The following is a 21,942-nucleotide window of genomic DNA, read 5'->3' as shown; positions in this document are numbered from 1 at the left end:
AGAGATGTTAACAGATGGGTAAGTAGGCAATGATTTATCCTGGTTAACTATCTAGCCAAGTGTTTGTACCGAGGAGAAGTTATACTGGGAAAATCCATGGTACCCTTTCCTTCGTTGTAAGAAATCTGCCTGTCCTCTACCTGGTGGGCTGGGTGTGTGCACCAGCTCTGCTGAGCAAGGTGCCGTACTCAAAGCAATTTTGCTGTGTGCAGATAACACTCAGATGACCCATGTGAAGTAAAATATCCAGAAACCTGCTGACATCAGAAACGTCCCAATGCACTGCAGATCTTTCCCTCTGCCCCCCCCCCCAAAAAATGCAAACCCAACCCTAAATGTTGTGAAGAAAATAGGGAAAAAAAGTCACATTCCTTTTCTGAATGAGTGTTTTGTGGATACCCCTTCAGCAAGGGTGAAAGAAATAAAAACTCAAGGCAATGAAAATATAGGTCTCTGTTCAGCTTTAATCTTTCATTCATGTTTGCTTCTCAAAAGTTTTTCAATTAGCTAAAAATACAGTTAAAGTCTTAATCATTCCTCTAAACTTAAAATGGTGAATTTGCTTTCTGATGTGTTTTTTTTAAGTTTATGTTATTGATTGTTAAATATGAAAATAATTTTTCACCCTACTTTTTCTCCTTTGGTGAGCTGTGGTTAGTCTCACTGCCATGATTTTCCTGAAAATGGCCATATAGTTGTAGCATAAAGTAATCTCTGCAAACATTGCCCTAAAGAAAAAAATACAAGTCTGCTAATATGAAATCCTATTTTGGTGTGGCCAAAAACTAAAATTCTAAACTAAGCTGTAACATGTTATATGGCAATAGCTGAAGAAAACTGTTATGTCTGTCTTCAGAGAGAGAACTGGAATAATATAAGGAAATTCCATTTCCCAATATATTGAGCTTTTCTGTAAGTAATTGGGTAAGATCTGAAGAAATCAGTTCAAATCACAATCTTTTTGGAAAAACTATGAATCTTAACTGTATGTGAATATTGCAGGTATGTTATTATTAAAAAAAAAAAAGGAAACATTCACACTGAAATGTTCAAACTGACATTTAAAAAATTCTCTAATGTGATACTGGAAGCTGCCCTATTTTGTTAGGCAAATGAAAACTGTAAAGGATCATCAAAGTCTCATGCTTCAAATGCAGCCCTCCAAAGAGAGGGAATTTCCACAGATGTGCGACTGGTACATGTGGGTGAGCTTCCCTTTCTCTTTCTAGCACATCACATCGGCCATGGGCATCCCAGAGTAGGATTCCATACTAGGATAAATAAATAGGCTTAACAGAGAAACCTGAAATCCAGAATCAGTAGGTTAGATGAAAGGAATCCAGTATCCTTATCTAAAAATTAACTTTAGATATTCTGAAGGAAGAAGGGGGGAGAATTGTGTTAGTACAGATGAAGTTTGTCACATATCCTTCACTAGATAGGATGACCCAGATGTTGCTCAATTGTGTGTGAGCATTTTTTCTTCGTATTGTACCTTCATGTAGGACAATGTGGGGATGACAAGAGTTACTCCACGCGTTACTGTCTTCCTGATTTGCAGTGTTGAATGTAAACATACTCCAAACAAAACCCTCCACAGGCACTTAAGAACAGATTCCTCTTGAAGGTCCTCTGTACAGCTTGTAGAGTGTCCTTCCAGTGTTGTGTTAAAACTACAGGCTTGCAGATAATCCATCCTAATGTTTTCTTTAAGTGTTTTTTAAAAATTTGAATCTTCATAGCTTTATCTTACAGTTCCTTTGAATTCTTGTGATTTAGTGCAATGGGTTTCATTTTATATAAGAGCAGCAACAGAAGTCCTTGGTTAGTGTCTGGAGGAGGACAAGGTTAAATTCTGTATTGAGATATGATTCGTGAGTTGGCAGTTAGAGAGACTACTTGATACAAAGAACCAACAACAGCAACAAAAAAAAAACCTCCAGCAAGCCCAGAACCTTGAATGAGGTGAGAAGTGTTCATTGGAAAAGAGAAGTCAGGATGTACGTAAGCATCAGGACCAACATTAAAACCTTAGCGGTAGGCAGGAGGATGCTGGCACTGGACCAGTACACCTTTCGTTCGTACAGAAACTGAACAGGCCGGAAATTTTCAACCATGTAAGTTGAGTTCTTCCCATCAAAGTGGACTGTTGAAAATTGAGAAATCTGCAGACATTGAGGAAAAAAAATAGATCGTTAAATCCTTTTTCCATGGAACAACTGGAAATTGTGATATTATAAATCTGCAGTGCCTTATTCTGTGGCATTGTTTTGAACTGTATGGATGCATTAAATCTTGCAGGAAACAACGTGATGGAGGCTGCTGCCAGAGGTCACCAACAGATGACTTCTTTTAGCCTTGGAAATCATGGGGACTTCCTTTCTGTGTGAGCCAAATGCTTTGTCCAGCTCAAGGACCTGGTTACACCAGTCCTCTTGACGCACACAGTCCTGTCCTTGTCCATCACATCACAGTGACACAAAGTAAGAGGACTAGGATTTCTTTCTTCGCTTCAAATTTCTAACTGCTTCAGCAAGAAGCCGGCCCAGAGCAAGCGGATGCTCACTCTTGTGTACTGTGCTATGCTGACCTGTGTGGCTGAGCACTGCCCTGTGACTGAAGCGATTAGGAGTACCCTGCAGGTAAGGAACTGAAATACAGATGCTGGCTCTCGGCCAGGCTGAGCTGGCTGGTGGCATTGCTGAGAGCCCACTCCAGGACATCTGGACGTTTTAATCATGTACTCTGTCAGCTGGACAATCTGTATTTTCGAGGCAGTGATGATTCAGTCTCCTGTTCCCCTCTATAGGACAAAAATGGGTTGCTTAAAGCTGATGCTGATAGACTCAAAGTTTGCATTTCGAAGTGTTCTGTTCTGGTATCCTGATACTTACGACAATAGGAGAAAAGCAGTGAAATTTGGGGGTGAGCAGATGACGGCAGTGGAAGTGTTGCTGACGAAGCGCTGCGCTAGGTGTTTACCTGTGGGTTGGTTTGGCTTTCTTTTCACATCGTCATTTCCCCTTCCTTCCCCTTTCCTGCCATTTTTGAGCGATGATTTAATAGGGTCGAAAAACTGGCACTAGGGACCGTGTTTAGGCAATGCCAAGCGTGAGTGTGTGTCATGGGAAGACAGCAGCGGGGCAGCTTGTAACAAGTCTGTGTTAAACTGTGGGAGCCAGCAGGCAGGCAGAGGGACAAAATAACCATAAGCAGCCCTTTCAGGCTATCCCTCTGCGACTTACCTGAGAAATACTGAGTTCAACTGGCTTCTCAAATACTGTCCAGATGACACCCTCGTGGCAGTCGGGAGTGGTGAGGGAGCCCTCATACCGATAGTACCTCCCAAGGTCTTCCTCAGGTGGGAGAAGAGAGCTCAGTGGCAAAGGCTCCATCTGTGCTGTTTGCCCTAGACAAACCATGTGGAAATAGCGCTTGTAACAAGCGCGGCCGCAGGTATTGTTCACACTTGTCTTCCAACGCGGCTGCTGCTCGTGGCTATGTAAAGCCTCACCCCCACGCACCTTCCCCCCGCGCGGGGCAGCCGCGCCGCACTGCTCGGGAAATGCCCTGCCAGCCGCAGGGTCCCACAGGCTCGAGTCACACACACCTCTCGTCCCAACGCTCTGCACGTCTTTCTTCACGCTTGGCTTCCTCCTGCAGAAGCAGGAATACTCATTCTGGTCCTGGGGGGTTTCTTCACTGCAAATACGGAGCACTAGATTTTCTCCCACCTGCCACGCTCTGAGTGCTTGACAAACTAACCTTTATCTTTTGGCTTTGACTTTCAAGTAACAATCTCTACTGTAATTAGAACAGGACTGGACCATGAACTGCCTGGCAGTATATGTGCTCGAAATAAATATGTGTTGCGTTTTGACCAACACAAGTGTCTTACCTTTGTATTTAATATTCTGTAATTCATTTATTAGAGTTGCATAGTTTTTATTTTCTTCTTCAACCTGAAATGGAAATATTTTGATTCCAAAACTTGCATTTCTCAATAACTGGTTGCTTTAAATTAATTGTGAATAAAACAGGAAAGAACCACAAGGCTAAAAGATAACAGCAAGCAGAATATGGAAAAGGGTAAGAGAACTAAGTGCTGGCACTGAAGACAGGCAGGCTTAGGTCTTGGACTACTGTAACATTAACACAATCAATCCCTCAGCCAAATCGCTGGTAGATTTGAGATAGGCAATTAAAAATTTGCCTGCCTACCTTTACAAAGAATGCTAACACGGCCACACCATCAGCATTTTTCTTCGCTTCTGTTATATCCGAGACATCTTCTCTTATGTGGACAACATGAAGCTGTAACACAATAGTCAAGGCCAATTATTTGTTCATTTTCCTCTACAGTTCGTTGCTGTAAGTGCAGCCTGGCTGCTTCTCTGCACCTACGCTGCAGCGGGGCCGGAGCTGCTTTGCTCGCAGGCTGGGGACAGGCAGCTCGAGGCCCTTGCCCTGAGGCAGGAGCTATGCAATAAGTGGACTATCGTTTGAAACTTCATTCATCAACAGTGGTACCATTTCATACATCTCCCAGAAGGTGAAGCGCTCTGTGGACTGCTGCAGCCCTCAATTTTCAGCCTGTGCAGTGGAACAGGCAGATTTTTATGTCATGGTTTGAAAGGGGGTGGTTTCCTTCCACCAATCCATGTGTATCAGCGCTGGCAACTTGTCTTGCCTTGGGGAGAATATTTTTTTCAGTTTCATAGGTTGATTCATGGTTGCAGTCCCAGAAATTAATATATAATCTAAATAAGCAGTGTGAGAGTGTAATCAGACTGTATAGACTTTGAAACGTTTCTCCTCCCAAAAGGCTATGTAACTCCAGATTTGTTGTCTGTCCTGTGCCTTTGCTATGCAAAACTAGTGTGTTTTCCTGCATGCCCTGTTTAGTGAGCAACGTGTCCTCGGCTCTTTATTTCCACTGTTGGGGTTTCATACGAGAACTAGCCAATAGTTTTTGTGCAACAGTATCTTAAAAAGCCAGAGTTCTTGAGTAAAAGCCATAATCCACAAACAGTCTCACCTACCTCCATAGCCTGTTTTTCTCCATCTATGCTATGCTCTGACCCGGGAAGGTATTGCTGCACACCTTGGACTCCCCAGTGCAAATGAAATTCTACCGCCTTGTATTTTCTTCCCAGACCGCCACCTCCAATTTTAGGGGATGTGCTTAATATTACTTTAACTGGGGAAAACAAATAAGTAGTTAAAAAAAAAAATCAGATCATACATTAATAGTATTTGAGAGCAGAGAGATGCATGTTCTTGAGCTCCAAATTTATCCTAAAGTTCTAGCTTGGTTTTTCAAACCAAGTGTTCCAGAAATTCAACACTACAGAAGCTGAACTCTTACAAAATGTTAGCTGAGATTAATTTGAGATGAGATGGAGAAATATCATAGCCCACTTCCCAGTAATATGCAACAGCATTTGGGCACCCCGCTATAGTGCTGTTGCCATTTCTACCTAGGATTTGCTCTGTGAACTTGAATGACTTGTGTAGAGCTTCGCTTGCTGGAGAGCTGAGCTACCCAGGACAGAAAACGACAGAGCACTACTTTGGATTGTTCTGGGGTAGGGGTTTTATAGACTTTTATGGCATCCATTGGTATATCCTTTGGAGTATCATCCGTTAATTGCATTTTGAAGAAAACAATCGTCTTTCCTTGGTTGCACTGAGGGGATTTGTAGGGATTTGTTCACTGCTATTATAACCCCAGGAGTCAGAGCTACTTATACCTTTCAGAAGACCCTATATTCCTCCATTTTTTGTCTAGGAGAACACCCTCTACCAAAGTATTCTTAAAAGTAAACTGGATCTCTGTTTATGTGGTTTTTAAGCATCATTTTTATCCCCTATTGTCTGCACTGTAATATTTGTTTTAGGCAGGGTTTAAAGATATTCTGTTTTAATTTAGAGTAGTGTTGCAACTTAAGCCTAAGCATCTAAGTCATTATTTAATGTGATGCTTGATCTGTTGATAACAGCAAAACAAAATTTTTTTAGAAGATATTTTTCTAGCTATAAATCACCATGACTTCCTGTGCTTGAGACATTTGGGATATATTTTTAAAATTTACTTATTAAGACCTCTACATTAAGCACAATACTTTTCTTTCCATAGGAAAGATTATTTGACCTGGATTGAAGCCCCAGAGATTTCATTTCTATTCTAAATTCCAAATGAACTGGAAGCTTGTGTGAGTCATTTAGTTACTTTGCCTTTTTATCTGTAAATGGATGAGTAACATATCTTTGTTGGCTTTGTTATTTAGGTTGTAGGACCTTTGAGACCCTGACCTTTGCTATCTGCACATCATCGAACATAATGACAGTCTAATCTCATGTAGAGCTTCTAATTACAGCTGTAATTTAAGCAATAACAGTTCCAGTGTACTCATTGTAGCACAGGAATTGCTTGCCCTCAGAAAGAAGAAATTTAAAAAGCCCAGATTAAAAACCTAATCCTTTTGCATGTCTGGGAAAGATGAAAATTCTGACCAATCCTTATAAATATTAATTTGTGTGTAAAAGGTATTTCTATGCACAGCGACTGTAATATGGAGATTCTAGAATATCATTCTGTAATGAGAAAGTCATTAACCCATATACTAGTGAAAAGTCAAAACATGACTTTTTCTTGTGGTCTGTCAAATAATGACATTTTAAACTAGAATCTCTGGCTGGGAAAATTGAACCAGCTGTCTACCTTCCTACCTTTCCATTTTAAGTTAGGAAAATATTTGCCACTTGCAACTTTCCATTTTAGGGATTTGGCAGTTAAAACAATCCATCTAAGATTTTAAGAACACCTATAGATAATTAAAAAAAAAAAGGACAAGATTTATTTGTAAAGTTAAAGTAATTTAGCATAATATTATTGAAGTGTCATCATTAGTACTGCTTTTAGTGAAGGAAAGTGGAGGAAGTGAACCAGTGCTAAATTGCTGTTCACTGATTCACTGTTTACCGAATCAGTAAGCAGCTGATCAGCAAGCTCACATCAGATTACTTCTGCATGCAGAGAAAACAGGTTGAAATCTGAGAAGATTTCAGCTCATTATTTGAAGAACTAGTAAGACGCACACTGCAAGCCACTGGTTGAATGACTTTCCCAGATTATGTTCTTCTTCAGCAGAATTCTTCTTTGCGCAGAAGCAAGAGTCAGAAAGGGCAAGCCCCGAAATGAAGGGTATGGGAGCATTCAGCAGAAGTTATATACCTCTGCCAAAACTGTTGTCTTAAACCCTTATACTCACCTGCCTCCTAGTCCTAGAGGTTCCCTAGACATCTCAAGTCCTGTTTCTGCATATGCACAGAACTAATTTCTGCTGAGACACTCAAGGACCATGTCCAGGATCCAAAAACTAGATAATTCCCACAAAGTTCCCGGAAGACCTTGGTTCAGTTTCGCTTCTGAAATATAGGGGTGCTACCTTATTTTCACTTGCTTGCTTTTAAGTAGCAGTAGTTATATCTAACACCTTGCCTAGGACATGGAAGAAGCGAATGCATGGTTCCAAGTGAAGGCACAGGTAAGTCCCATAATAACAGTAATAATTTGACAGTACTTGCCTGTATGTCCATTATTTTCTATGTTCCATTTCGAAGATCCCTTCACATCATATCCTTCAAAATTCAATGGCTTAAGGCTCTTGTCATAAATGACATTTTTGGTGACAATATTGATAGGTGACTGTTTGTTTCCTTTGCAGGTGACATCTGTTAGATACCATTGTCGAGGATCTATTTAAGGACGAAGAAAATTTTTTTTTCTGTAGACTGCAAATCCTTGAGAAAACCAAACCACCAAACAGTCAACAGATTCTTGTTTGGGAAATTGGAGACATCTTTGAAGAAAAGGTCTTTGGATGTTGGAGTTTAATACAGGAACTTTCTCAGCATATCATTTTTTGTAGTTTTAAAAATATTAATATGTGTCAAGAATGTTCTGTTAAGCTTAATAGGAAAATATGCACATGTAAATGGCTGTAAAATAGAAAGTGAACTACCACTGAGGTTGGCTGAACTATGGAAACTATAGAAACTTGGAAAGAAGGTGTGGTGGTGATGGTGGTGGTGCGGGGTGTGAAATGCCGTTCCCAGCACAGTCAGTTCCAGGGGGGGCTGGGCAGGACACAGGGATGAGCAAGGGAGCAGGCAGCCTAGGTGGATACTGCTGGTAAAACAAAAGGTGCAGTTGTAGGTAGAACATCAGGATTTTTCATAACTGTCCTTAAAAATGTAAATAGCTCTCTATACCCAGCTTGCTGGGATGATTACCTCTGGAGCACATTTAGAGTTGTTTTTATATTTGTAGCATTATCCTTGGTTGAAACAAAATGAAGAGTTAGAACAAACACTGATATCTTCAAAATACCGTTCTTTAGGTATCCTGTTTAACACTTATGTTTGCATATAACATGATCGCGCAGCGTTAAATGCTGAGTTGTGTGAATTTTTGCATTATTTCTATAAAAAGGCCCTTTGCAAAACAGAAGAATTCAAACACTAATGTGACTGGAAAAATACATTGTTTAGCAGTACCTTTGCAGTGTGGCTGCTCATACTTCTGTGACTGATAGCACCAATGGCCTCCAACTAAAAAAAAAAAAAAAGAAAACAGATATTAAAAATGAGATGAACGAAAAGCTGTACAAATTGTCCTCCCAAAAAGCAGATGGGAAATGGATTCACAACTTGTGATCCTCAGAGAGTGGTCACTGGGCACACAGTTTTGACAACTTCTTGGTTTTGTCTGCCCGATTTTATTAGAGTAAGATATTTCATTTCTTAAATATATAAACAACAGAGGCTGGTAATAGGCGAGTGCTTTGGCTGTAAAGTGTGGAGTACACCATCCAACGAGTCTAGCTGGGTTCTAATATCAAATAATTCGGAAGAGATCATAAAATTCCTGCAGTAGGCTGCTCTGTCTCTCTCTAGATCTCCTCCTGATCTTGAATGAATCAGTTTACACCTGTTAATATTCTTTCCAAAAAACTGTGCTAGCATGAAATAGTAGAACTCTGGATGGGTTGCAGTCCTAAATGATTTGGCTTTGAAACTTTGGCTTCAGCAACTTCTTGAGGCAAAATTCCACATCTGAATATATTAGTGTTAAAATAAATTTCCTTTTATCAGTTCTGTACTTGCCATCCTTTCATATGCTTGTAAATTCACTTACGCAAGATGACTTACTCTGTTCCAGGAACTATTTTAAAGATTACTTGGTGCAATAAGGGATTTTAAGAAATGAAGGATCTCATTTCCTGAAAGACATGAAGAATCTTTATTCTAACTCAGCTGTGATCCCACACAGATGGTTGAAAAATTTTTCAATAGAACGTCTTACTCTTACTTTTTCATTGTCAGAAGAAACGTGAAATTCAGAGGCAGAGAGCTGATTTAACTTAAGTATGTGTGGATGCAGTCAGGAAAGCAGGCACTATTTTGTTTATCGCAGCGTGCTTCAATGGCTGTTTATGACAGTTATAAAGTTTAAATGGACTTTAACAGGAATAGTTACCCTTGGCTATTTAACTTTAATCAATAACAATTCAAAACCTCTTATAATCATGATTAATACTATAGTTTCTACTTACTCATGATTAGTAAATTATAGACATTTTAATAAATGGTTAACCAATTTTTAGGGATTATTATGGAGGAGTTCTGTCATTAGATTGCTAATTATCATAATTTGTGATATTTTATAATACCTCTGCTGGAAGGCTCATAACTGCTTTTAACACCTTTATCTTCATATCAGTAGCATAACAATACCATCCATCTATTAAGTATTTAGAATAAGTTATAAATAGAACCTTGATATAAAATGTGGTTAGCTATAACAACAGAGGGAGACTTGGATGAGCTTGTGGCAGTTAATATAATCTTGAAAAAATGCTAGTATTTTAGTTCATCTCTCACAAACATTAAATTCATGCTGAAAACTATAAATAATGTTGACTCGCTTTGCGGTTTAGCAAATGTTTAGTAATATTGAGACGAAAAGTTAACACCTTTGCTACATTTTTATTGTAAGGACTGTAGTGATTTCTTCGTCGTTGTTCCACTAATATTTTGTAATTATAAAAAAATTTATTTTAACAAAGTTTTCTTCTGACACACTTCTAAACATTCACAAACCTTAGCTTTAGGACCCGCCATTTCTAAAACTGATTGCTGCATTTTTTCAGGCCTGTGTACACAAGACAGCGGCCAGACCTCCAGCAGCACTGAGCCATTTCCCATCTCCACTGGGAAACAGCAGAACCAGGAGTTCCGAGCACAGAATGTCACCAAGTGCCTTAATCGATATTGTAATCAATAAATGCCTAGCAAATACCAGGTAAGCCAATCTTCACAATGCTTGATTATGTTTCATACGTGCTAGTGTTTGCATGGATGAATGACTGCAGACGTATTTTTGGCAACCGCTCTCGCCCGGTGGTCAGTATATGCTTTAATAATGGCTGCACCAGCACCCTGTGATTGGGAGTGGTCTTTCTTTGCAAGTTACATGTGCATGAACCTTCAGGAGAAAAAATGCTGCATGCGGGAATAACCCGGACACAAACCTTCAAAGGTGGTAGCATCTATGTGGCATGAGAGGGTAGTTACCTGCAAAGATTTGGTCTCAGACTCTTTGGGATGTGAGTGAAACCAGAGAGGAAAGCTGTCAGGTGAGAAATCAAGGTCGGCTGAGGTATTCCGGTCTGTTTGCCGTAAATCCTTTGAACAAGGTCTACTGTTCTGGGTTTGTACAGTGCCTTGCACAATGGGAGTGTGATCATGACTTAGACATCAAAGCATTACTGTAATGCAAATCAAATTTTACAGTCAATATGATTCACAATTAGGAGTAAGTGCAGTAAGTTCATTGTTCATCGGGTCCCATGTTGTGGAGCTTTTAGACCATGACCATAGAACCACGAAAATCAAAGATGACCACAGGACACACTGAGGGAAGGTAAATTCACCAAATCATATTGTCAGTGGTCCTGATACAGTGTCTCTGTACCAGAGGAGTGAAATGGAAGAGGGTTATGGAGCCTTTCATTGCCGAGTCTGAGTCCAACCCTTCTCAAACAAAGCAACCACTGACTTTTTACCAGCTGATGGGTGTTTGGCAGGTTCTTTCAAATAAGCTTGTGGGTTTCAATCATGTCTTAATAGATTGACGCATGAGCACACTAAAAATCTTTCAGCCTGCACAAGATGCAGGGGAGATGATGGGGAGAAAAAGTTTAAAAAATTAAAATTAAAAAAAAATCCAGCCCTCAGCTGGCTACTGCTGCCTCACATCCAGCACTCATGAGTATCCTTCCCTTCTTCTATTGAATGCAACGTACACCAAATAATTAGCATCTAACTTTTGCAAGCTTTCTGCAAAATTCCTGATGTCTACAAACTAACAAAGGGTTAGTGTTCTTCCATCCAGTACTTATCACAGTTGTGGTTTAGAAAGTTGGATGGTATCAGTGAAGTAGAACAGGATATAAATTCAACAATTCATAAGAAAAGGTCCTTAAAGCTGTTAAACCTTAAACAATGAGCTAATTAAACATTGCAGAATGCCTGAGCAAACAATGAATTAATGTTTATTGTGAACTAGATTTTTTTTTTTTGGTTGGCAGTAATGTAACATTAGAGAACAGGATCTTTTGTGTAGATACTGCTCAGGAAGAACCAAACTGCCATACTCTGTGTCACTTACAAGGAAAACTTGCATTTGGATTTTATTTGAGTCCGGTGTGATTCCTCCCCACGCATAGGGACCTTGCATTTACAATGGTCCTTTTTTCCCCTTGGGCTTTATGGCTTTATTTCTGAAGCAAGAAGGAAAGATACTTCTCACATCCAGTCGGTTGTATGTGGTCTTAGGCATGATTATGCCCTAAGGTATGTTGTCTAGTCTAGTTTTAATTGTCTGAGCGGCTCCTGCCACTTCCCTTAGGAGACTTTTCCACAGTCTATTAGTCTTCACTGTCAGGAAACGTTTCCTGTTTAATAATTTTCCACTTGCTTATCTGCATCCCATCACTCCTAGAAATATCACTGAACCACCCTAAACAATTCTTTTCCCTCCCTGCTGTTTACAGCATTCAAACAGTTCCTTCATAATCTGTAATTCCTGTTCTTGCTTCATCCATCCTTTGTCCCATCTCTTGACAACGTGCCCTTCACCTTTCCACCCTTTCCACTTCAAAATCTTTCACCTCGCTTTCTCTGAAGCCCCTTTCTTATAGGGACTCGGTAATTATCAGATCGTGCCCTGCAGTCTCTCACCTGACTGCTCTTTCAATCGAACCTCAGCTCCCCCGTTTTCTTTCTTGTTGTTTATTTTATTGCCCAGAAAAATGCAGCAGAACGTGGGGTTTTCTGGTGTTTGGGGTTTTTTTGTTTGTTTTTGTAGTTGAGGTGCTGAAACCATTGCTGTCATATGAGCTGCCCTTGAGGGTTTCATATCTTACTCCCATACCTTGCTGGTACACGTGAGTTAAGCCGTGAGCATCCACACTTCCTTCAGGATAGTATTAGATACTAGTCAGGATTTCCAAAAGCTCCTTGCCTAATTGGCATTAAATAGAGACATTTGCATTGTCACCATTCAGTATTCATATACGTTCAGTATACATATACACCTGGGCTTAGAATTGCTATATTATCAGCTATATCTGGCCCTTACGTTGTATTATGGATTCTTGATTTAAGTGGCGACGCACCGTATCATAGGTGTCACCTTGACTTTATTGGGTTTTAATTTAGAGTAAGGCTGAACTGGGCTGAAGGCCTCCCCTTCCTTCACAAAGTTCAAGACAGTTAAATTTAGGGAGTCTCTCTTGGCAAGTCAGCAGTCCTACTTATCTCTGTTTCTTCCTTGTCAAATTTACAACTGGTTTCCTGACCAAAGCTGTTTCTTGGCACCAGAATAGCTGGAAAACAATACAATTACGTATTGTTTTCATTTTATTGTAAATGTTTTCAATTGTTTTAGCTATCAAGCCTAGCTTGGAAGCTTGAGGCAAAAAATTCCTTCAGTTGAGCACTCCCTCTTCTGTTCACTTACGCAGCCGGATGGAGGACAGCGCTTCTGGCTGGAAGCCAGGGTGTTAGCACTTTGCCAGTGTGCTATTGTGTGATCTAGGAAAAGACCCTTAAGCTCTTTGGACCATGGTCAGATTGCCTGAATTCCATAAAAGTTCCTAAATCTACTTTGTTCTGCTTGTTCCCTGCTTACTGCCCTACTTGGACCTGGTGAGCTGCTGCTTGGAAGCCCGGTCTCCTCTGACTCAGTGCCGTGAGACAGGTGGTGTTCAGCAGAAAATTGCCCTTTTAATTTGTCCATCTGCGCAAAAGAGTTACTAAACAGGTATTGTCCTTCCAGATAAAGTGGTTGGAAATCTATTAATTTTATATATTGACGGCTAGCTATTTTTAATAACTGTATTTAATCTCTTGAAGTGTGAATGACCTTTATGCCACTAGCAGCGTGAAGTACTGAGACAGTAAGAATATCCTTCCTTGCTTTTTAGTTAAAATCCCTTCTCTCTTTCACTGACTGACTCCTTTGTTTGCCCCTTTAGATCTCCTGTCACTCTCTTTCAGCCATGTCCTCGCTGGCAATTCATTGTTTGCTGAGACGCTCAGCTGATAGTGCTCCCACTGCACTGCTGCTTTTCAGAAAGCCCCGGCTGCCCTGAATGTCATAGTTCTCATTACTGCCCTATTGTCCACTGGTTTCAAATCCAGCCCTAAAATCTGGTGTAACCGCCGGCTTTGCAGCAGAGTGAAGGCTGGCCTTTTCTACAAAAATGGCAAAAGCTAGTTTTGCATGCAGTGTATTTTTAGCTTTGGTTTGTGTTGGGCTCTTTCTATTTTTAGGTTGCTTTGTGAAACTTATTATCTTTAGTATGAAGGACAAAGCAACTTAAAAGCAAGTGGTATCTAAGTCTGTCTTTCTAATTAAGAAGATTGCTGAATACAAACTGAGCATATATACATAAGTCTATTTATACATTCTTAAGTATTACACATCCTCAGGAAGTCCTGATCAACTACTTTGACAGGCAAAATCAGTTCCAAATATTTACTTCTACATTTGTGTATCTCTAACCATGTAAAAACAAATGTTTGTGATCATTCATCTCTCTTCTATTCACTTTTACCTGGAAATTTTATTTTTCATAATGATATACATCTGTATGTATGTACAGTCCAAGATATTTTGGGGAGTTAGCCTTGAAAATAAGCTTTATTGTAATAGTGAAGCATTACAAGTAACCACATCTGATTTGAGCATAGTGTTTATAATTTGCACGTGGATACATAAATCACATGCTCAATGAGGTCTTTGTCTGTAACACATATAAACTAAAGGAAAAATCCAAGGAGATTGGAGGATTCTAGATATGCCCTATAAACACTTGCAAACTACTTCCTTTGTGTCAAAGAGTGAGGAAAATGTTTTTAGCTGTGACCTGTGATACTGTTGCAGCCTCTGTCATATATATGTCTCCTCATAAATTTGCTGTACCAAAGAAGGAAATTGGCCTTTTACAAAAAATGAGTATCCAGGGCTAAGGTGATTTGCTTCTGTGGAGTATTCTGCTTTGCTTACAACAGAGGCAGTGTCAAACAAAATTCAGAAATCCTTTTTTTAGTATTTTTAAAATTTAATTCAAACAAATTACTTTGTGACTTTACTGTCCTTTTGTAGTCTTTTGTGCTGGGTTTATGATGACTGATCCCATGGCTAGAAATGTGACTGAAAATCTAATAACAGGCCATTAGATATATTCTGCAGCATAACAAAGCATCTCCTGCAATGCTATGAACAGGGGAAAAAAGCCTATTCGCATGGAGACAGTCACTAGCTGAGGAGCTGGACCTTGCAGCATGTCTCAAAGACCTAAAGGTTTGTGCTGGTTATTTGGACAGCTAAGAGAAAGGTGTTTCACAGCAGCGCTTGTCTCTGAAACTGCTTTTCTCCTTCCAGCCTTCTAAATGTAAGGGCTAGGAGAAATCCTGACTCCAGTTTTCTTAAGTATGACAGTGCACAACTTGCAGCATATAAGGGATATTGCAATAGCTTTTGCTATGAGAGAAAGGAGAGTAATTCTTAAGCTGAAGTAATTTCACTTGTCACCTGCATATGGCTTCTATGTATGGCTTCTACCGTGCTCCTTTCCTTCCCCAGAGCTGAAGTGAAGAGCAGCAGGAAAGCACCCTGGCTTGGGTGCTGGAGAAGGACGAGGTGATGCAGCACATTGCAGTTCTGCATGAGGTCAGCTAAACAGTGAGTTAATACAAATTGATGACAATGTAGTGTACTCACGGTAGTCAGGCTGATCCTTAAATGGAGCATTAATAATGTGATTGGGTCCACTGTGTACATGGAAAATTGCCCACTCTCTGCATGTCCCCAGAAACAGGCTGCAAACTAGTGAACAATGATTTTTGAACTGGGAGCTGTGATGCCCTTGGATGCATCAGCCTAGTAAAAAATCTGCCTGCTTAAGAACCTCGACACCTATTGAGGCATCGCATAGCTGTATGCTGCCTTAGGCAGCATAGATAAAACAAAGCAGGATTCATCTCATCTGTGATGTCAGTCATTCACCACTACCTGCCATATGCAATCACTCTTCAGCAGTTCAGAAGTCATGCCATGGGGATGAGGGGCAGTTGTTGGATTCATACGTGATGGAGACAGCAGAGGTGATCTTACAATGTTTACATGTGTAATTCTTTAAGAGGAAGTCAGGATCTGCAGATGAATGTAGATTACAGCAAGGTGTGACTGCACAGTACATATTCTTGAATAACTTCACACATAGACTAACGTGAAGAGAATCAAGGCATTCCTGTTCTGAGACAAATTTAACCATTTGTGCAACACAGATGTATCTGGATGCCACGCCTGGCAAGCGGCAGAAATGGAAGAAGTTAAAAACATTTTGAAGTTTATTCCATGTATGACTGTAATACTGTCTTGCAGCTGCCTTTCAGGAGTCTTCCAGTGATACACAGTGTTGGTTTTTTGGCTGCTGGCCTTGGTTCTCTGCCCCCCAAAATGAAACAGGCTGTTACAGCTAGCTGAAGAGCTGCTTTCTGGCTCCACTGTCTCATCTGCTGCTCTGCCACAAGCACTTTTCTGTCTTTTGCTGAATTTTAGTGTCAAAGGAAGAGTGGGAATGAAATTGTTACAATGCCTTACCATTCTGTGCCTTTATCATAAGCTGTGGAAGGAAATAAGTGTACTCTGAGATGACAGGATTTGCATCCTTAGATATCCTGGTCAAGCAATCTGTGCCCACTCTTCTCTCAGCTGTAAACCCCCTCCAAATGTAAGCCAAGTATGACAGTGAATATGACAGTGGCTCAACCTCTGTTCACCACAACAGTCCCTCTGATAGAGTTCATTTGCTAAAAGTTAATTGCAGGATCCACATTTAATGGGAAAGTTCATTAATAAAAAAATTTCAGAGTTTCAAAGGTGTACCAAATGCTGCTACTGGTTCAGCACAGATGATAAAGCTAGAAAATTCTCTGCTGCCTGAAGCTGCTTGTGCAGTTTACAGAGCTACAGAGAGAGGGGAGAGCACAGACAGTGTCAGTGGGTATCTCTGGCTCTCCGTGCACACTCAGCAACCTGACAAACGTGAGCTCTTGTTTCTTCTTGCATACAGTGGATCTGACGATGGTGGCATACGCTGATATGTATGGATGATGGCAGGCAGACTCTGATAAGACTTTAAATCCCTTTTGGCAGCTTGAATGATTACAAGGAAGAAAGAGAAGGAAGCCCTAAGCGATGTATCCTGCATAAAGATCATAACTTGAGATCACGAGTCTGTCTGCACTGAGATAGTTGAGGTAACTACTTCGAGATAATGTCAGCGATAGCTTGTCAGTTATATTTACTCATTTGTTGGATTAGGTGGATGGAGAGAGGAAAATTCAGGTAATCCATATTTCCTAAAGCACCTATGGATTACTGCCTAAAGCAGCTATATCTTATTGCCTTTTCTATGTGTTCTAGGTCTTATATTGCAGTTATTACTCTACTTTCTTAAACAACTGAAAATGCAACTTTTCATCCCGGAGTGTATCTGAGTGCACCAGCATCCCAATTTTGCCAGTGCTAAATTGGATTTGAAATACAAATATAAGTATGTGTCCAGTCTATACCATTAGAAGTGGAAATGGAAGAAGTTAAAGCATCTCTTCTTATGCTGTTTATAGAGATAGGAGGTATACTTTGTATTTGAAGGGCCCTGAGGAAACATCAGACTGAGAATTAATGCTGACAACATCAGTGCCAGCATGGTTATGTAAATTTTATGTTTGTGAAAGTTAAAAGTATGTAAGTAGAAATATAGAGAATTAGAGGAATCATGTTCTATCATGCATTAATTTTTTTGAGAACTAGAGCATGGACTGTGGGAGAATGTCTTCTCATGGCTGAGCCCTGGTCTGTGATAAAGAAAAAGGTTAAAACATGCTGGGGTTCATTCCATTCCTCTTAAAGAAAATTATTTTTCAGTAGCACTTGGAGCTTGTGTGGTGAACTCCACCACAAAGCTTCTAGAGGGACGTACATTATGATTCTCTACAACTGTTGTTCTCTGGATGGCACGAGACTGAATCTACTGAATTAATAAAACCCCTCTCTCAAAAGGTTTGGAATATTCCTGCTGGAACATTGCAGACATTTTGCCTCTCTTCTGTCGGTCTAATAGCAGTACCAGAGGGTCATTGATCTCTCAAAGGAATCAAGCAACCCATTTGCGGTGCACCAGTGCAGCTGTGGATGGAATGTGCTAACCGAGATCCATATAAGTCAGTGGAGGAGATGCTGGACAGAGATTCAAGCTGATGGCTTCTCTTCTTGGTGCTGCTTGATCTCTGGGCCAGTGGCTGCACCAATGTGCCTCGGTTTCCCTTTTGTAGAATGGGGTTAAAGAAGCTTGCTTTTTATAAAGCCCTGTAAGGACTATTAGTAATAATTTTAAAACATAGGTGCTATGATATTAAGACAGGTCAAGGCTGAAAGCAATTTGAACTATTAGAATCAGTCATGTTGACTATTTAAGTGTGGTGAATTATGAGGCTGCTCAGATTAGAAAAACAGCCCTGGTGGAGGTATGTTAAATGAGCTGATTAGTGGATATCACTCAAGCTAGTTCTGAAAAGTGGTCAAATAGAAATGAAATCCTTATTTTTTAAAAAAGATACCATCCAAATATAACAAAAAATAATTTAGGCTGATTCTTAAACATTGAGGTTTCTTGAAATGTTTAGCCTTTAACTTAGCATAATGTATCCTGTGAAGCTTCTACCTCAGGAAAAGGTTTGGAAAAGAAGGTAGGGGGGAGAGCAGGTTTCTTGTGCATTAATGACTTGTAGTTTGCCTCTACACTCAGGGAAGAAAGTGGAAATAATCATGGTTGGGAAAAAAGCAACAAAAAATATTATATGCATTCCCTATCTTACTTCTGTCTGCTAAAGCACTAGTTATTAACACTAGTCTAATAAAGCCCATAAGGGTTTTCTAAATAGTCTTTCAAGATCCTGTGATAAATCCCTTAATAGAGCAGTAAATTTAGCAAAGTGTTAATCAATCAGTAATCAACATGAAGCAAACACTAGTTGTAGACTTTGGAAGAGCAAAGGTTCTTTGTGTTTCTGTTTACCTGAAGCCTCTGGAGGCAGAATACCTACAAAATACAGACTAAAGAACAGGGAAGGTATTTGAACTGTCAGGTAAGAATCTGGAAAAGGCAAGCTACTGAGTCATGGATATGGAGAATTAATAAACAACAGAGAAATAAAATGTGGGAAACACCCCTGTTTCCCCGGTGCTCAGGCTGTGCTCCTTAAGGCACTTTCTGAGCACCTCAGACCTCTGTTACTTTAAGTCTGGCAACTGAATCTCGATCTGCTTTAAAACCGCGTCCCTTTAACAGGCTCTTGGTGCAGTGCTTCCCTCTGATACCTCTGATAATATTGTATTTCTTTTTCCTTAATGCAGTCTAGGCTATTTTAGTGCAAACAATAGACCCTTCGCTACTATTAAGAACTGCAGCGTTTGTCTTTAATTTTGAGGCTGTGTGCTGATATTTACATAGGAAAGGTGATTTATTCAATGTTATAGCATCGCTGATCTAATAGAAGCATACAAATGCCTTCTGCATTTTTCAATACTAATTATAGATCACTTTAATCTAGTCATCATAAGTGCATAGTGTACTTATGTACATAGTGTACAGAGTGCAAAAATAGATGGATCTGCTGGGCTGATGCAGCAAAGACATATTGTTCTTTCTTTCTCAGTAGGCAACCAAAAGAATTTCATATCATAAAGAGCAAAGCAATATGAGCAGAAAACTAAAACAAGCTATTTGAAGTATTAAGAAGTTCACAGATAAAGAAATTATGTTTTGATTTTAAAAATTTACATATATAATTAACTATAGAGATCAAGTCGAACCTCATTGATTTTTCTTGGAGGAGGAAGGCAACTAGAGTCTCTAAAGGTGGAAAAAAACTCCACTCGTTCATTCATGAGAAAAATCTGTACTTGATATTTTACCACAAATAATAAAAGGTAGAGGAATAAAGAAAACATTCTCCATTTGTCATATAGAAGAATTAGAGAGTCTGTACTGTATGTACTGATACTCAGAAACAAATCATAAATAAAAGTAACCTTGGTACATGGGGTTAGAAAGAGCAGGCAAGGACTTACCTACTGCCTCTGTCTTGAGAATGTGCAGAGAGAACAGAACAAGGAACAGCAATTCCATTATCTATTTTAAATAGGCTCAGTGTTGAAACCAGAATTGATTAGACTTCTTAGTATGTGATCATATTTCTGCTCTCAGTTTTATACTGGAGTAAGGAGTCCTGGACAGACCTGAAAGCCATAGCCAGGAAGGTGAACTCCTCCCCTTTGTACTTTCTCCAGATTTACCCTACTCCTGATTTGCCTAAATTTATTCATTTCTCCAAAATGAATGGCAAAAGGAATAAGGCTTTCTAGCACTAAGCAAGTAGCCTGTAGTGAATAACTGATACTTTGCAACCTATGCACGTTTAGTAACCTATTACTAAAATGCTACATTTTTATTTGCTGGTAGCTTTTTTTCCTGACAGCCCACATGACATTCGATTAACTGTGAATGTGTGTGTTAAGGTTAGTGTTTTGTTTCAAAAAACCCCAATGAAACAAACAAAACCCCAACTCCCTCGCACCCCCCATCCCTGCCCTGCAACCCTCCAAACAGCTACTCAGGACTGGAGTAGATTTGTGAGGCTGGAAAACGGGACTTCTGTGTGCAGCAACAGGAAATGTTTATTAAGCGGCATACCAACACCTTGCTTATATATGCTTTTGCACTTAGTGAATTAACTGAGAGCACACCTTTTATATGGTTTTTGTTTGGGGGCTTTTTTGGTCCTTTTTTTTTTTTTTTTAATAATGCTTTTTCTTAACTTTCCTGCTTCTAGTACTATAGTATAATATATGCAGATTTTTTTTTTCTGTCCCCTCTGCTTTCCTGTCTGAATGCTCTGATTCTATGTGTCTGATTCAGAGGCAATTCAAGCTTTATGTTCAACAAACAAAGGTGTGTACAAAAAGTGGCAGTACTACTTTTTGCTCTATAGTCTCTATTATAGAGCCATTTTCATCTTTTCATTTGGGGCTGGATTTTGATACAGCTGAGGAAGACAGAAGAGGGAGTGCAATTTCTTCTTCCCCTTCCCCAAATGCCTCTCCGTCCATGGGGATTCAACCCTTGTGCTGGGTTGGGTGCAAGAAGAAGAGCAGGATGCTTGCCCCAGTGCTCTCCCTGAAGGAGTGGACAGAGTGAAGTGGCATTATACTGGCTGCACTGAGCAAGCCCAGTCATCCAGCAAGGGCTGAATTAAAAAAAAGGAGCCGAGAAAGTGCTTCTTGCCTTTACCAAGAGCTGCTGGCTCCCAGATGAAGAGTATGGCCATTCCGCTGTTAGTAGTAGGTCACACAGGATCAGGACCTGTAGTAACAACGGGAAATCTGACAGCTGACTTATGAGCAGGTCTTTTATTCATAAAAAGGATGGCTATAAATAACATTCCAACAATGAAGATTTGCTGGGTAGTGTTTTTCCACCCTGGATTAGGTAGATTAAAACATGAGCAGACGATGATTTGCCTAGCACATGGTGCTAAGATAAATAGTTACTGCAGTGACAAGAACAATAAGGGAATTTGTTGCATTTTTTAACTTCCTAGTTTGGCAGTCTCGGTGGAGCTATCTAAGCAAGGTGCGTGCTGAGCACGTAGAGAGAAGCGGGGGCGTGAACGTGGGGGTGTCAGGTGGTGTCAGCCCTCAGGGGCATCTACAAGACATTTTACTCTTGGGCTTTTCTCTTTTTCTTTTCTGGGGGCAGTCTTCAGTGGGGGAGCTGAACCAAAGCTCTTTGATGAATTTTTTTTTTTTGCTCTATTTGTGTTTAGTTCTCTGAAAGCTAAGAGCCTGCTAGAAACCCTCTGTTTAGGACTGAAAATTCTGAGGGTTAGAAATTTTGGTCTTGAAACTCAGGATTCTTGGTTTTGGGGGTTTTTGCCCCCCTTTTGTCAACCTTCCAGACTGTCATTATTAAAGCAGTAATAAATTGCACTGCAGTCATGTTAACTAAGTCTTTATTTGTGCTAGAAAGTGAAGGCAGACTCAGGGAAAGACATTCCCTTTCCTTGTAAAGTCTGTAATCTAAATAAGCAGGGCAGACATCAAGTGATCTCCATTTTTTTGTCTAAAGAAACTTACCTGACATGTGCTTGGTTATCAGTTCTCAAGGGCATCTTTGCACCTAGGAATATTTTTGAACTGTAGGTGGGTTTTACACAAAGGCCTTTGGACATTGAACCTAA

The 21,942-nt window shown here is 40.0% G+C and overlaps 1 protein-coding gene across 1 annotated transcript; it reads right to left on the bottom strand.

The window, feature by feature from the left end:
• Positions 1-443: 443 nt before the first annotated feature.
• Positions 444-19,919, bottom strand: CA4 (carbonic anhydrase 4). The gene is made up of 8 exons (XM_075168409.1): positions 19,775-19,919; positions 8,563-8,616; positions 7,591-7,761; positions 5,043-5,200; positions 4,222-4,314; positions 3,899-3,962; positions 3,246-3,409; positions 444-2,165 (listed from the first exon to the last, which is right to left on the bottom strand). The coding sequence occupies exons 1-8, from the start codon at positions 19,830-19,832 to the stop codon at positions 1,977-1,979; spliced, it is 951 nt and encodes a 316-aa protein (XP_075024510.1). The 5' UTR covers positions 19,833-19,919; the 3' UTR covers positions 444-1,976.
• Between the last annotated feature and the right edge of the window lie 2,023 nt (positions 19,920-21,942).

Source organism: Calonectris borealis, chromosome 19 (genome assembly GCF_964195595.1).
Source record: "Calonectris borealis chromosome 19, bCalBor7.hap1.2, whole genome shotgun sequence".
Classification (NCBI taxonomy): domain Eukaryota; kingdom Metazoa; phylum Chordata; class Aves; order Procellariiformes; family Procellariidae; genus Calonectris; species Calonectris borealis.
The sequence above is the reverse complement of the archived record's forward strand: the minus strand, read 5'-3'. Positions and strand labels throughout refer to the sequence as shown.